We start from the raw sequence: 16546 nt of genomic DNA, 5'->3' as shown, positions 1-16546 counted from the left end.
GTAGTATAGGTAACTATTGCTGAAAAAAAAAAAAAGATGTTTCAACAAAAATCGCGAAATTTTGCATGTAGGTACCGTCTTTTTTCATTCTTTTAGCTGAAGAGTGTAACGGGTTTGTTTTATTTAATTTTCAATTATGTGTAGAAAAATAAGGGGAGCGTCACAAACATAACTATTAGTCGCACTAGAACGATTAGTATATCAAACAAATTCTACACTTGAGAAAATTAGGTTTGGCGAAGTAACCAGCGTCACGTTTACATTTCCTATGACATCATTACATTGAGTAAGCAGTTTGGTGTAAATTTTAGCGTCTCCGTCATAGAATAAGAAAAAACATAGGCGAGGTTTAGTCTGACGGAAACTAACGCGCGCGGTTTATTAGATTGGATCATAGTCGTTATCGAGATATATATGTAAATATTAAGCACGTAATGAACAACGTTTGTTAAAAGCGTTTCTATCACAGGTTTTTTTTTGCGCCTGCAAGAGGTTACGATTACGATCTTTAAAAAAATTGATGCAAAAAAAAATCGCGCTAACTTTAGTTCACAGCTACTAAGCTGAAGAGTATAACGGTTTTTTAGATCACCTGTCGAATCAGGGGAGCATCATGATGTATTAGGTTTTTCATCATCTTGTATTAGGTTTAGTGAGGTGACCAGCGTCACATTTACATTTATTGTTGCTGTTGTTTCGTTACTAGGCCGAGCGTTTGGACATTATTGCAAAACTTTTGTTGATTCAACAGTGTTAAAACAGCGTTTCTTTTTTTGTTGTTGTTGTTGTCGTTGAACTAATGCGGAAATATTACATTTACGTTCTGATACAATATATAGAAAACTAGGGAATTATTGCTTATTATGATTTCGTTACAGTTAATGTTGAAGTGAATTAATAGTAAAAGTAAAGAATGAATTATTTGGAATGTATACCATTGACATTGTTTGATCGGATCACTGTATGGATAATCAGGATAAAAAGAGAACGAAAAGGATCTGCAAACAAAATAAAGTTTATTGTTTCATTTATTGTTTTACCAATCCACCTTTTACTAATCCACCTTTTACTAATCCACCTTTTACCAATCCGCCTTTTACTAATCCACCTTTTACTGATCCGCCTTTTACCAATCCACCTTTTACTAATCCACCTTTTACCAATCCACCTTTTACCAATCCACCTTTAACTAATCCACCTTTTACTAATCCACCTTTTACTAATCCAGTCCATGTTTTACAAATCCAGTCCACTCCACTCCAGTCCATGTTTTACCATATGCCCCGAAACAGCAAAAGCTCTGGAGCCATACGACTTTAGATTATAGTTGGCATGACACAGGCGAAATGCGTACGACGACCGGAGCGTTCTTGAAGTTGAATAGCGGCGTATCAGGTCTTGTATGTAGATGGGGGACTATTGGTGAAGAGCTTTGTGGGTGAGCAGAATTATTTTGAATTTAATTCGCTCGGAAACTGGAAGCCAGTGGAGGTCGAATAAAATAGGGGTTATGTGGTCATACTTGCGAGAGCCTGTGATCAGTCGAGCCGCGGCATTCTGTACTGATTGAAGCTTTTTAATAACATATTTCGGAACATTGTATAAAAGAGAGTTACAGTGATCCAACTTGGAAGTCATAAAAGCGTGGACTAGAGTCTCAGTGGTTTTAGTGGATAGCAATTTTCTTATACGGGAGATGTTTCGAAGATGATAGAAGGCAGATTTACAAACAGAATTAACATGAGGGAGCATCGACATAGTACTATCAAAAACGACACCAATGTTTCTGGAACATAGAGACGGCTGAATTGTATCAGATCCAAAACGAAGTGGAGGTAGAGGGCAATACTTTGAATAGAGGTAAAGAAGTTCGGTTTTGTCTTTGTTTAGTTTCAGCTTGCTAAAGAAATAAAGAGAAGGAAAACATTCTTTCAGATGTGCCTAGACCCATATTAAGTTAATTGACTAGAATGTCCTCGGTGATTCAACTTACCTTTTTTGAGGGTATTTCCCCAGTAACTTCAAACTACAAGTGACAAGTCACCTTCCTTAAAAAAAACTAGACTTTCTCCAGCAACATTTTTTACCAGCACTCCTACTACTTTGTCAGACATAGAAATGACCAACAGGGATGAAATATCAGTTGCTATTAAAAGAAATTTTTTCAACTATTACCTGAAGAATTATATGTAAAACAGTTAGGAGAACAAGCATGTTGATGTTGGGATTTATATTTAACCCTTAATGGCTTGGCTCCAGGGAACAGTTAATTTTGTTTCCGAATATGCCTACCGTTAAAGTTCATTTGTTTGTTCAAAGGAGTACAAAATACCTCGTCCTATCAGAACTACAAGATGTTAATTACATCTTGACTCCCTATTGTCAATCACAAGCTAAGCAGATAACACCGATGGATTGAACATTATGCACTGACGTGTATCACAAGTTACGCTCTGTTTGATAAAAAGAAAAGACTGACCTACACAATGATCGAAATAAATCATATCCTAGCGCATCTATCTCAAATTTGTTTTTCACAACTGCTTGTTCTAATAAAAGACTGCTTCGGTCATGTACTTTGATCAATTAACAATTGGTTCATATCTTCATATCTTGATGAACGCACAGCTGAGTCATGAACCAATTGTTTTATAACATTTTCAACACGGTGGTTTTCCAAGCATTCACCCAATGTGCAAAGTTGTAATAAACAACCCCATATTCAGTAAAAATACACAACTTACAGGTTAAAAAAGCAACTTCCCTTTGGTGTAAAATAGTTAAAGTTGCTAATTATTGCAATTGCCATTTAAAAATGTTCCGAAACAGAAAACTTCAAGTTGAAAATTTGATCCTCGCGTTACATGGGACAATTCTTTCCGCTCGAGAGGACATGTGTTTGTTTACGCAAGATTTACGCAGTTGTCACGTTTCATCAATGAAAATAGAAAGAAAATAGAAAAACTGAAGCTTTCCTAAATGAAAAATTTATTCAGGTAAGTCTTTATTATTAGAAGCAAAGGCGTACAAATTTTTAATCCGAGACGATAAACGGGGCAAGAAGTTTGAAGGAACTGCAAGTCCATTGTGAAGTGAATTTATCGGACCGTGCGAAGCACGGTTTTCAAGAATTTCGCAAATCCTTCAACGACACGACATGTTCTACATTAAAAAAACGTGTTTCTACTATGATCAGTCCCTCCATTGTCGAATGCTCTCTAACTTAAAGAGTAAACTTGCAGCATCGGTAATTGTAGCGAGCCCTTGAGATAATTGCTTCGACTTTTGCTGCTTTTTTGCAAAGGTTTTTACAAACGAGAAATGTTTGTTTGACGGAAAATGACGGACACCTTGAGTCAAGCGTCACGTCCAGTCAGGCGAAACCGAACTCTTGGGTTGTTCAAACTTTCGGCGCTGACGGCTTCTGCATAATTTACTGAAAGTCAGAACTGAAATCGAAAAGCCGGATCCTGTATGCAACATGATGCCCGAAGTAATGGAGGAAACAGCGGCAGTCATATGCATTGTTATTATTAAAATGCCAAGAAAATAATTACAGTCAGTTTAAAACAAGTTGGGTTGGTTTGCATAGTACACTAGAGGGACGTCGTATCCAGGACATGTTGATCACAATAAATAGTTGCTTCCAGAAGAGGGCACCGACGCAAATTTCCCTTTCGTAAACGGTCGTTGCCATTTGAAACGGTCGATGCCATTTCTCAGAACGGTCGTTGCCATTTGAAACGGCCGATGCCATTTCTCACAACGGTCGATGCCATTTCTCATGACGGTCGATGCCATCGTAAAGGTCGATGCCAAGAAGGAACCGATATTTCCGACTCTCTCCGACGATATGCGTGACAATCAGAGCAATGCGTGACTAGCTTTCCTACAAACCATCGCGATTTTTATCAAATCAAAATGGCGGACAAACCCGATAATTTTCTCAAAGATCTAATATCTTCAGCTATAAAAGAAGTCGAATCGAAAAGTAAATCTTTTGAATCGACCGAAATTACAAAGGAGAGTTTTCTGGCTTCGCTGCCAGATGATTCATTTTACTACCTGAAGGCAATTTCAGGAAATGGAGAAAAGTTCAAAGTGCACTTTTTGACCGAAGATATAACGAAAGAAAACCTGGAGCAGTGGATATCCGAATATGAAGTGATAAACAGCATCTCAGTGAAGTTAAAGACAAAGAAGGCACCAACAAGCGGCTATGTGTTGCAAAACTACTATAGATGCCAACACAACACTCGCAACTGGAGTCCAAGTAAAGATCCACAGCAGAAATTGTACTTGAACCCATCTGCCAGAGTAAAGAACACCAATTGCCCCTTTCAGATGATAGTCAAAATAGACAGCGAGGGATGTTGTTCTGTGGATATAGAGTGGGAACACAACCATTCACTTGAAACTCTGGAGGCCTCTAATTTCCGTGACCTTTCTCCTGAGTGCACAGAAAGGGTTTTGAAGTTGTTTGAAAGTGGGTATACACCAGCAACCGCAAGGCCACAGTACTTGAAAGAACTCAAAGAGTCATGTCAGGATGAATTGGAATTTCACAGGAAAAAAGCCAATCGGGCAGTTATGCCGAGAAAAAGGGACTTTAGTTACCTCTACACGCAATTTGGTAAGGATAGGTATGGTGGACAGGGCGTTATGATGTTTGAAAGACTTTCCGAAAGGCTTCAACAATACAAGAAAGACAACCCTGAAGCTACTACTTGTTACCAGATGTATGAAGGTGATGATACGTCTCTTATAATTGCTATTGTAACGCCTCTCATGAAGCGTGTACACAAGGAAGTGCAGCAGTCTGGTGAGATGGTTTTTGTTGATGCTACTTCTAATACAGAAGAGCACAATCTTAAAGTGTTTTTAATGTGCACAAACAATGTATCTGGAGCACTTCCACTTGGCATCTTGATCACCAGTGATGAGCAGCAGCGTACACTTAAACAGGGCTTTGAAATGCTTCGGTCCTGTTTACCAGAGTATGCATTCAATGGTCGTGGTCGGGAACAAGGCCCCCAAGTCATCCTAACAGACAACTGTAAAGAGGAAAGAAATGCTCTGAAGTCTGTTTGGCCAACATCTGTTTTACTTCTTTGCATCTTCCACATGCTCCAACAACTTTGGAGATGGCTTCACGAGAGCAAGAACAGTATCAGCCAAGCAGATAGACCCTATTTTCTCACCCTTTTCAAGAGGTCCTTATATGCCGAGAGAAAACAAGATTTTGAGAACTGCTTCAGTGAACTTTTGAATGATGGCCGTTGCAAGAAATACCCAAATCTAGTCAGCTATTTGCAAAATCTATACAATGACAAAGAATCGTTTGCTCTATGCTTTAGAACTGAACTGCCTGTTAGAGGGAACCACACCAACAATTTTGCCGAGGCTCAGTTTTTGGTTCTTAAGGATGTAATTCTGCAGCGCACCAAAGAGTACAATGTTGTTGGGCTTCTAGACAAGCTGACTATTAATCTAGAAGATCACTACAATAATAAGCTCCTTAGTATTGCTGATGGGAGTTTTGATGGCGTGTACAGACATCGATTCTTTGGGAAAGGGAAAGACGGAAGCACAGGGTTTAAAGTCCCAGATAAAAAAGATCTTGATGCCTACATCTCAACTGTAGAGAACTTTGGCAATAATGTATTCAAAGTTGGAAGCTCTTCAGATAGCAGTCACAGGTCAGTAGTGTTTTTTCTTCGCCGTCACAATAGATAACGCTCTGGTGGTACAAGAGGGCATGTGTGGGTGGGCATTGTTTTCCTATCTTTCCCCCATTGTCTGATTCAAATTATCTTGATAGGGGAAGGAGGGGGGGGGGGGGAGGGGGCAGTGTTTCTAGGCTCCTCCCCTTTGGAGCAAAAATACATAAAACATGGGGACATAACATGCATAACATATGAGATAATTCCTGCAGTTCATCCATATGCTGCATTTCAAGGATGTTGATTTAGCATAAGGAAGACCAAAACATGAGTAATATATTATCCAGGGGGTGGGGTACCTTTAGAAATTTCCCTTCTTGGCAGGGTTATTGAGTTTTTTATAGCAGAGTAAGAGCAAGCCCTTACTCTGCTGTTAAGAATATTTCCATTAATATCTTAGTGGATCAACCAGTTCTAGGAAGCCTATAGTTAATAAGCCCCCGGCTTCTATATAGGCTTCCTAGCCTTTAACACATTTAATATTGTAAATAGTCAAGTATGAATATTGTAATAGTAAGAATATTGTGTGTCGTCTATAATGTATTTATGTTGTATTTTTTTGTTAATGGCAAATAAAATTGAATTGAATTGAAAAAAAGGTCTAGAATGTATCTATTACAGATTGAAAATCAAAAATTCCAGTTGTATTGAGATATTTATGAAGTGTGTCATTGGTTCTTTGTCAGTTATACAGTGGACATGACTCTTGGGATATGTAGCTGCACGGTTGGTAAAGACGGGAGCCCATGCAAACACCAGTATGTCCTGTGGGTGGCAAATCTAGCAGACTGCATAAACTTCATTCCAGTCAGTAATCCACATGAGAGGCAGAAATTGGCCTGGCTAGCAATAGGAAAGACACTTCCTGTTGCTTGTTATAAGCCATTACGCTCTAGTGATGCTGGACAAACATCACAAACTGATGGTTCTAATGGTTTTGTAACAGAGGCATCCACTAGTATGGAAACAGCACAACAAGGGCCAAACTGCTGCACTGCTGAACCAATACAGAGCAATGATGATGATGAGGATGATTCCATTGCAAATGCTGAACAATTGTTGAGAAACTCTTGTGAACAAATAATTCAAAAGCTCCAAAGCGCAAGAGACCTTAATTTGGCTAAAGGTGTAATCAGGTTCGCAAAAAGGATAACATCCTTAACCGCTGCTAGATCTATGCATTCTAATTTGGCAAGCGCTCTTTTTACTTTTGGGTCCAGTGAGGTGAAAAAAACCGGAAATGGAAAAAAGATCCGAGTCCAGCCCAACAGAAAACGAAAGTGTGGTAGTGGAAGCCGTCAGGTTGTATCAAAAGGGCGACCAGTACAACTTCAAGAGCCCACCCCCAAGAGGAAGCGCAGTCATGACTTGGCTAAAGCAGTACAAACAAACACTAAAAGTAGTAAGAAGACTGGGTCCCATACTATGAAATCCAAGACAAAGCACATGCAAGAAAAAATAGGAAAACAGAGTAATCTTAGTGAATAAACAATGGAATGTTCACATAATGTTTAACATAGAGGGAAATTCACTTAAGGCAAATTGCCTAGATTAAAAACCTCTCTCCTTATATCTGCCCCTGAACAACAAGGTTATTAAAAAGATTGAGGTTTTGACATTGTAAATAAGTTTTAATTCATTTTTCCTGTTAAAGTCTAACACAACATTTGTAATGATTTAAAATTTGGTTTGAACAGTAACATGATGTACATGTGCTGCAATGACCACAATTAATTTCAAAAATCGATAATAATAATAATAATAATAATAATAATAATAATAATAATAATAATTTCAAAACAAAAACAATTATGTATTATAGATTGATCCAATAGTCCTTTCAAATCATCTCCAATTAAAATCACTAAATGCAGGATAGGTTAACTGAACATGTGACTTTTGGTGTCTTATAAGATTTCGTTTCTCAGCAAAAGTCTGTTAACAATGATCACACTTGTAGCTGTCTTTATGTTTCTTGTCTCTATGCCTTTTTAGCTTTTGCTCATGGTCAAACGATTCATTGCATTCCTCGCAAATGCACTCATGACAACCTTTCTCGTGGTATTTAAAGTCCTTCTCCCTTGTGAACTGGGTGCTGCAGGTTGGACATTTTTTTATCTCTGCCATTCCCATAGCAAGGTCTTCCCTCAAGCTCTGTGCTTTATCTTTCCAGTCCTATGAAGATCATAGCATGATATTTTAAAAGGGGGTAAATATATTAGGGAACAATCGTGTATTTATGATCCCCCCTAGTTTTATATAAACCAGATTGCAAAGACAGGTTTTTTTTCACCCTCTATCATAACTTTTTGAGGATAATACCCCCTTGCCCCCACCCCCCCCCCCCCTTCCTCCTTTCCTCAAAACCTGGATCCGTCACATGTAAGTTATTTCTAATTAAAATTTAGGGTAAATTAATTGGTACATTATAATGGGCCATGCTATCCCCTAGGTATATTTTTCAGTTCTTTCTGGAAAAATGACAAGTCTGAACATTATATTACAAAATTGACATTCAGCTTGAGGTCCCAGCTTGATTCAAGATCAACATTCATAACCTAAAATACTTTTAATTGAAAAGTTTGACGAGAACATTTACACTCTCGGTCCTTACAAAGTTAGCCATGTAAACCACATAGCAGTCCACTGAAATGGGGCAGGGTTAATACACAAACACTCGCAATGTTAGAAGTTTATAACTAACCTTTCGTCTGTCTGTCGGCAATTTCTTCCACATATTGCCAACCACTTTGGAAACCTGCCCGATTCCTGCCCCCTTTCCAAGTTGTTCCTTGACATCTGGCTGTGGAATAATACAAAGAACGAGGAAACTGTATCAGCTTATATCGAATGTAATTTCAAGGCCTACAAGAATTGAATAACTAATATAAGTGCAACACTTATAGATAACATATTTGTTAATGACATAAACGAAAATTTTACATGCGGTTTATTTTTCACTGATATTTCTGATGACTTAATCTTAATCACTTGTAATCGGATGTAAAGGATGAACAAGCACTTTATCCAGGCTGAAAATGATTGAATATTTCGGGAAATACAAAACAAACTCACCGCAACTGACTGCATAAAGGAGTTTCACCCCGTTGGCTTCTTAATTGATTTTTGTTTTGTTTCTGCACAAGAAGAATGGGTTGGTTCTGGTTCAGCTGGCTCAACTCTCGCGAACTCTTGCTGCTCCGCCATCTTGTAAACAACACTGCTCGGAAGTGACGTCCGAGCGTGACAACCGCGTACGAGCTATTCACGAGGGCTGTCGTCTGCTCGGCTAGTTTTCGAAATAGCTTCAACCGTTTTCAGTGGCAGCGACCGTTGTGAGAAATGGCATCGGCCGTTTCAAATGGCAACGACCGTTCTGAGAAATGGCATCGACCGTTTCAAATGGCAACGACCGTTTACGAAAGGGAAATTTGCGGCACCGACCCCCATTGCAAACCTACTCAAAGTAAAGGACACAAAATATAACTTAAGGGGCACAAACATGCTCTAATTGCCCAAAGTAAGAAGCACCAAGCATGGTGTTAGGTCTTTTCGGTACTTCGCTGCAAAGACATGGAAGGCGCTGCCGGACTCGATTCGCACCATGGCCGGCAAAAGGGAATTTTTAAGAAGTGTTCGTCATGCAGCATTTTAAAACTGTTATTTTCGTGGTTAGCTTTTGAAATTGTAAATTTTAATTTGTCATTACACATGTATTGATACACGAATGAGTAGATTTCCTAGATATTTTAGATTTTTAAATTTTTAGATTTTAGATTGTTAGCTAATTTTTATCTTTCTTTTTGTTTTTGTAATTTTATCTGTTTATTGGTGGGCTTCCTGTAAAGTAGCTTTTAGCTAAGTGGAGTGCCACGTAAAATAAAGTTCCAAGTTCCAAGTTCCAACATTTGATATAGATGGGCATCCTTCACCTTGCGCTCAGAGCATACCAGTGTACGTTTACTTTAGGTTAGTTTCCTTTCTCTCTTCAACGCGCTACACTATAGAATACAGAGCTACTTCATTCACCTCATTTAAATAAATAAATAAATAAATAAATAAATAAATAAATAAATAAATAAATAAATAACCTCTATTTACCCTCGGCAGTGTTTATAGCACAAGTGCTAGTGGGGTCGAACATTAAACTTCATAAAGAAATAATACAAATTGAAAATAACACGGTTAAAAATCCCAACTGGCAGGAGGCAGACCAGCTGGCTATTTACAAGCGCGTCCGAGGAGTTGTACTTGGGGCTACCGAGAAACAACTCCAGCTAGCGGTCAGGGTTGAGTTGCTCGAAGCATGGTTAGCGCTAACCATTGGTTAAGAGGTATTAAAACCTATAGGTTGTCATGGTATTTAACCCGGGTTAGCGCTAACCATGCTTCGAGCAACTGGGCCCAGAGCGGCACTTGAACCCGGGACCACCGGATTCAAGTCCAGCGCCCTAATCACTCGACCACGCTGTTTATCAGAACGCTTTGTAGAACTGGCGACGCATATAACAATACTTTATTTTTAAATTAGTATCATTGTTTCTTATGACATGCAATAAGTTACATCTTTATTCATAGGTTGTCCAAGCTCACTAAGTCTAGCGCACCCAACGGGAAATTAAAATTTAAACAAAGTATTTATTAGTAAAAATAGAGCTGTAACCAGGATAAGACATATTAGGTAAAAATCGTTCTCTGGTTAAAAATTTTAAAACATAAGCTTTCGGCTATCAGTCTATAGCCTTTAACGAATTAAGAAATGTAGCGCGTAAACGGAAATATATACAAAAAGGGTGCTAAGATTTGGGAATAAAAAGAAGTGTGATAAAAGCTAAAAGATAAAAATGGAAATGAGGGCTAATTACAGTAAAATGGAGTATTGCCTAGGCAATACTCCATTTTACTGTAATTAGCCCTCATTTCCATTTTTATCTTTTAGCTTTCATCACACTTCTTTTTATTCCCAAATCTTAGCACCCTTTTTGTATATATTTCCGTTTACGCGCTACATTTCTTAATTCGTTAAAGGCTATAGACTGATAGCCGAAAGCTTATGTTTTAAAATTTTTAACCAGAGAACGATTTTTACCTAAAAGTATTTATTGTTCAAATATTGCTTTCTGTGTTCCAGTATCATTGAAGGGTCTTTTTAAGCCACTTTAAGAGCTAAATGTGAAAACTAACAAGTTAACTTGTTGGCAGTTCGTGTTCTATAGCTGTCTGAGTTAATGAAAAGGTTAGGAAACAGTCTCGTTCCACGAATTTTTGGCCGTCTTTGTAAATCCGAGTAATCAGGTAATTTCAAGGTCTAATGCCTTTCGAACAGGTTATTCAGGTCACTTGCCGCCGTTTAGTTTACGTCAAAGGTTTTCAAACACCATACACGAACCCTTGATTCTAAAAGTTCGAGTGAATTAAAAAAAATTGGTTGAACCAGGAGCCCACAGTTCCCTTATTGAGCTGAATAATACTTGAATTTTTTAAATGTGTTTAATACCAAATTATAGCTTCCCACGCGGGGGGAGGGGGGGCTTCTCTAAAAGTCACATCTGGTATTTTCTTGCGCTTATACTGAACTAAAGCCTTTTTAAAATATAGGGATGAGACGAGGGAGGCGGGGGAGAGGGGTGCGAGTAAGAAAAACGACAAGAAGCCTTCGTGGCAGCCGCTAGAAAGGCAAATCGGGCGAGCGGCGCGTGAGAGGAGTGTGCTCCTCGTGCGTCGCGTCAGATTGGCGGGCAAGGAAACAACAGTATTGACATTCATGGCCAAAATTAAAGATGTGCCAATGAGAGAAGTGTTGATTGATAAACAGTAGATCACAAATTACGCAGAAGAAGGTTAAGAAAGCCACTGCATGTTATTTCTATTTGGAGTAGCTTTCCGGTAATTAATTAAGATCTAATTTGGATTTTACCTTAATTAGTACAATGCAAAAAATAGTCTTACGGTGTATTTACGTAATTATGCAAAAGCGGAATGAAAATATGATTTACACTTTTGGAGATATCTCCTCAATTATAAGCTTTGCTATTGTTGAGCAGTACCTATTCCAGATCGCCTGAAATCGTCGCCCCTTTACCTTACCATAGCAACACATTTTAAACGTACATTGAGCTTATAAGGTTGCCGCGTTTTTAAGGTACTTGTATTTAACAACGCTAAAATGAAGCATAAAGAGGTAGAAAAGCTCGTGAGTTGCTAAATCGAAATACTCAACTGAACGCCCCGTACAGATTTTTTAAATTGTAAGAAGTTAGACTAATAATTATTTTTGATGTTCGAGCAAGTTATGGGCTTGAGAACCAACTCGGTCAAGTTTCAGCCGTTGAATTAATAACAAGGGTTTCCATTGTCAGACGTAGAAAGGATGTGATCACCAGGGATGAAATATCAGTTGATATTAAAAGAAATTTTTTCAAATATTACCTGAAGAATGATATGTAAAACAGTTAGGAGAAAAAGCATGGTAATGGTAATGGGATTTATATTTAACAATTAACGGCTTGGCTCCAGGGAACAGTTAATTTTTATTCCGAATGTGTCTGCTGTTAAAGTTCATTTGTTTGTTCAAAGGAGTACAAAATACCTCCTCCTATCAGAACTACAAGAAGTTAATTACATCTTGGCGCCCTATTGTCTACCACAAGATAAGCAGATAACACTGATGGATTGAACATTATGAGATGACGTGTATCACAAAGTTACGCTCTGTTTGATAAAAAGAAAAGATACGTACACAATGATCGAAATAAATCATACTCTAGCGCATGTCAAATTTGTTTTTGATAACTGCTTGTTCTATTAAAAAAAAACTGCGTCGGTCATGTACTTTGATCAATTAACAATGGGTTCATGCGTCAGCGTGCGTTCATCGAGATATGAAGCACGTGGGAAGTTTGGAGAGCACGAAAGATGCGCAAGAGTTGCTCAAGGCGTAGCAGAGAGCAATTCTAGCTTATTGAGTCCTCTCCAAACCCCCCAAGTGCCTTATATCTCGATGAATGCACAGCTGACTCACGAACCAATTGTTTTATAACATGTTCAACACGGTAGTGTAACCCGTTGATTCTAGGTTAACCAGAGGTTTTCCAAGCATTCACCCAATGTGCAAAGTGGTAATAAACAACCCCATGTTCAGTAAAAATACACAACTTACAGGTTAAGAATGGCAACACCCCTGTTACGAGTTCGTTTTGTGAGTGGCGAATAGTTCGTAGTCTAAACAGAACGCAGGGTTGTCGGAACAACAACAAGGTTATTTATTCCAAATGAGCGTAGCAAATTCAACACAAAACTTCACAACAAGCACACGCTAGGCTTGTAAATTACAGTTCGACCTCTGTCACACTTGATTAAACACGGCCTCTGCCAAATATACACACGACCTCTGTCACACTTCAATAAACACGGCCTCTGCCAAACTTTACACGTGACCTTTGTCACACTACGATAAACACGTACTCTCTTCTCATAAACAACAACCTCTCTAAAAGCTAAACCGATTTCCTTATATACTAATGAGCGTAAGATTCTAGAACTTTCCGGCGCAACTAAATAAAGTAACATTACAATATAAATCTATTTACAGGATCACACGTAAACGGCTTCAGAAACTGCTTAGTCACTATGATGCAAAACTAATTAAATATGCAAGAATATTCTAGAGTAAATTAGCATACAGTCACGCAACAATTTTTCGTAACATAACCCCCTCTTGAGAAGAAATTTCTTAAATTTCTACTAACGACGAAAAATTAATTAAATAGTGCAAAGAGAGGAGGTAGTCCAATGTCTCTAAAGTTATTCCTCTACTCTGCTCAGATAATCTGCTCCTACATTCTCGGATCCCTTGATAGCCTCAACTCTAAAGTTGTAGCTCTGAAGAAACATAGCCCAACGCATGAGCCGTCCATTAGCGAACTTCGCACTGTTGATATACTTCAGTGGTTCGTTATCAGTTTGTAGTACAAAGGGAACTCCGTATAAATACAGGTGAAACCTTTTGAATCCCCACACAATGGCTAAACACTCTTTCTCAATGGTTGAGTAATTACGCTCCGCACTTGATAATTTCTTGCTACCGTAGCAAACGGGGAACAGCTTGCCATCATGTTCCTGCATTAGTACAGCACCAATACCACTGTCGGAGGCATCAGTCCGCAGAAAGTAGGTTTTCTCTGGATCTGGCAGCCGCAGGATTGGTTCTTTTGTGAGGAGGGCCTTAATACTCTGATAGGCTTTCTCTTGTGCCTCGCCCCATTCGACTTTGTTCGGTTGACCTTTGCGCGTGAGGTCTGTCAGCGGGGCAGCTAAGGCTGCGAAGTTGGGAATAAAATCTCGATAATATCCGGCTAAACCCATGAACGATCTTATCTGCTTCTTTGTAGTAGGTCTTGGAGCATCTCTAATCTTTGCCACGTTGTCTTGATGAAGACCAATTAAACCTCCCTCCAAACGATGACCGAGAAAGTCAACAGCGTTAACTCCAAAAAGACATTTAGTCGGTCTTATGGTCATTCCAGCTGCTAATAATCGTGTAAACAACTCTTGTAGTATCTTGATGTGTTCTTCCCACGTACGGGTGTGAACCAAAATATCATCCCAGTAAAACTCTACGTTATCCATTCCATGCAATAGCTTCTTCATGGCTCTCTTTAAGGTCGCTGCGGAGTTGATCATACCAAACGGCATCTTCAGGAATTCATATGATCCGTCAGGCGTCACAAAAGCGGTCTTTGGTATGTCTTCCTCAGGGATAGAAATTTGCCACTAGCCCTTGCTCAAATCAATTCTTGTGAAATACTTGTCACCATTCAACTTCTGGAACAAATGCTCGGCAGTCGGCATAGGTTCAGGGTCAAACACAGTTCATTTGTTCAACTTCCGGTAGTCCACGCATATCCTATTTGTGTTGTCTTTTTTCTTAACAACCACGACAGGTGAGGCATATGGTGAACTTGACTCTCTTATAACTCCCATCTTCATCATGTCTGTAATATCCTTCTTCAGTGATTCTCTCAGGCTATACGGTACTGGGTAAGGTCTTGATCTGACTGGTTGATCGGATGTAAGTTTTATATGATGCTGAACCAAACTTGTAGTACCTGGAGCTTCTGTAAACAAGCTTTGAAACTGACTTGCAAGGTCTATAAACTCTGCTCTTTGCTCATCAGTAAGGTTGTCTCCAGTAGCCACATCTTTGATCGACTCTTTAGCAACATATCCACCAATTTCTAAAAAATCAACACCATCCACAGGATCAACTTCTTCTGCTTCATTTTTAGCATGTCCGCTCTTACTAGTGTCAGCGTTCACTTCGACAGCCACTGCTCCAACGGGTACAGAATCCTCTCGTTCAAAATACTTCTTAAGCAGGTTGGCATGGTAAACTCTCTCCTTTCCTTTGACACACACCTTATAATCGTTGAGACCCACTACTGCACTGACCTCAAATGGACCTTTCCACTGCATTAGAAGCTTGTTATGGTCGGTCGGTAGCAGTATTAATACTTTATCTCCTTGTGCAAACCTTCTGACTTTAGCCTTACGATCGTAGTAATGCTTGCCTTTGTGCTGGGCTTTCTGAAGTTCGGTATGTGCTAGCTTGAGGGTATCTTCCAGCTTCTCACGTAGCTCAAACACATACTGGTAGCTGTTCTTTACTTCAGGTTCCTCCAACTCTTTCGTCCAGAGCTCTTTAAGAATAAACATCGGCCCTCTGACAGCTCTTCCATACAGCAACTCAAACGGCGAAAAACCAGTAGACTCCTGAGGAACTTCACGATACGCAAACAATAAAGCGTTGATGTAACGATTCCACTGTCTCGGCTGCTCGCTGCACAATCTCTTTAACATACTTTTCATGGTTCCATTAAACTTCTCCGTCAGGCCATTACACATAGGGTGATAAGGAGTCGTAGTGAGCTGTTTAATGCTCAACAACCGTGTCACTTCCTTCATACACTCAGATACAAATTGCGTGCCGAGGTCACTCAAGATCTCTTCAGGCACTCCTAAACGACTAAAGATATCCACCAACGCTTCCGCCACAGTCTCCGTATCAATGTTTTTGAGCGGGACAGCTTCAGGATAACGGGTTGCAAAGTCGACCAACGTCAATATGTATCTATGACCGTCTTCACTCGGGGGGCCAATAGGCCCAACCAGATCGATTGCTACTCTCTTGAACGGCTTGTCAATTAATGGCATCTTCTCCAGGGGAACCTTCGGTACAGAACCCTTGTTAACCGTCTTCTGACATACATCACATGACTTGCAGTAACGAGTCACGTCCCCTTGAATACCTGGCCAATAGAATGCGCTTTGAATCTTATCAGCCGTCTTCTTTATTCCCATGTGACCTCCCATGAGCGATCCGTGAGCTAGTTCCATGATCCGACTTCTCAGCTGCACAGGAACCATAACTTGCTTCAGGGGTTTACCATTATTCACGTAAGGGTGTTTGTAGACGCGGTACAAAACTCCACCTTTCACTTCAAATGAAATCTCAGCCTGGCCTCTCACAACTACATCATTTCGCTCCCAATATTTCTGCAAGCTCTCGTCATCATTTTGCATTTGTTTGAGCTTTTCTCTATCAACTACAGGACTTTCTTTAGTACTCGGTACCTTCAATGGGATACGTTCTCCGGCCTTCTTTGCTTGACCTCTCGTGGTTACAGCACACGCCTCTTGCACATGATCTTGCCAGCTTGGATCTGGGTCATCAGCAGCTCTCGCGCCTGGTACATTACCAACAATTAAGTCATAAACAGCATCGGGAAGACACTGCGCTTCCACTTGGCCCTTGAGATAAGGTG

At 39.5% G+C, this 16546-nt stretch overlaps 1 protein-coding gene and 1 pseudogene across 2 annotated transcripts; one reads left to right on the top strand and one right to left on the bottom strand.

The window, feature by feature from the left end:
• Positions 1-3677: 3677 nt before the first annotated feature.
• On the top strand, positions 3678-7211 carry LOC146455456 (uncharacterized). The gene is made up of 2 exons (XM_085094118.1): positions 3678-5699; positions 6410-7211. The coding sequence occupies exons 1-2, from the start codon at positions 3922-3924 to the stop codon at positions 7209-7211; spliced, it is 2580 nt and encodes an 859-aa protein (XP_084950244.1). The 5' UTR covers positions 3678-3921.
• A 450-nt stretch (positions 7212-7661) lies between these two features.
• Positions 7662-9153, bottom strand: LOC146455455 (uncharacterized; annotated as a pseudogene). The gene is made up of 3 exons (XR_014859018.1): positions 8799-9153; positions 8428-8526; positions 7662-7898 (listed from the first exon to the last, which is right to left on the bottom strand). The product of XR_014859018.1 is annotated as an uncharacterized LOC146455455 (transcript).
• Between the last annotated feature and the right edge of the window lie 7393 nt (positions 9154-16546).

The sequence above is a fragment of the Pavona decussata genome, unplaced genomic scaffold (assembly GCF_977016875.1).
Source record: "Pavona decussata unplaced genomic scaffold, jaPavDecu1.1 SCAFFOLD_273, whole genome shotgun sequence".
In the NCBI taxonomy this organism is placed as follows: domain Eukaryota; kingdom Metazoa; phylum Cnidaria; class Anthozoa; order Scleractinia; family Agariciidae; genus Pavona; species Pavona decussata.
This window is presented reverse-complemented; position numbering and strand designations above follow the sequence as displayed.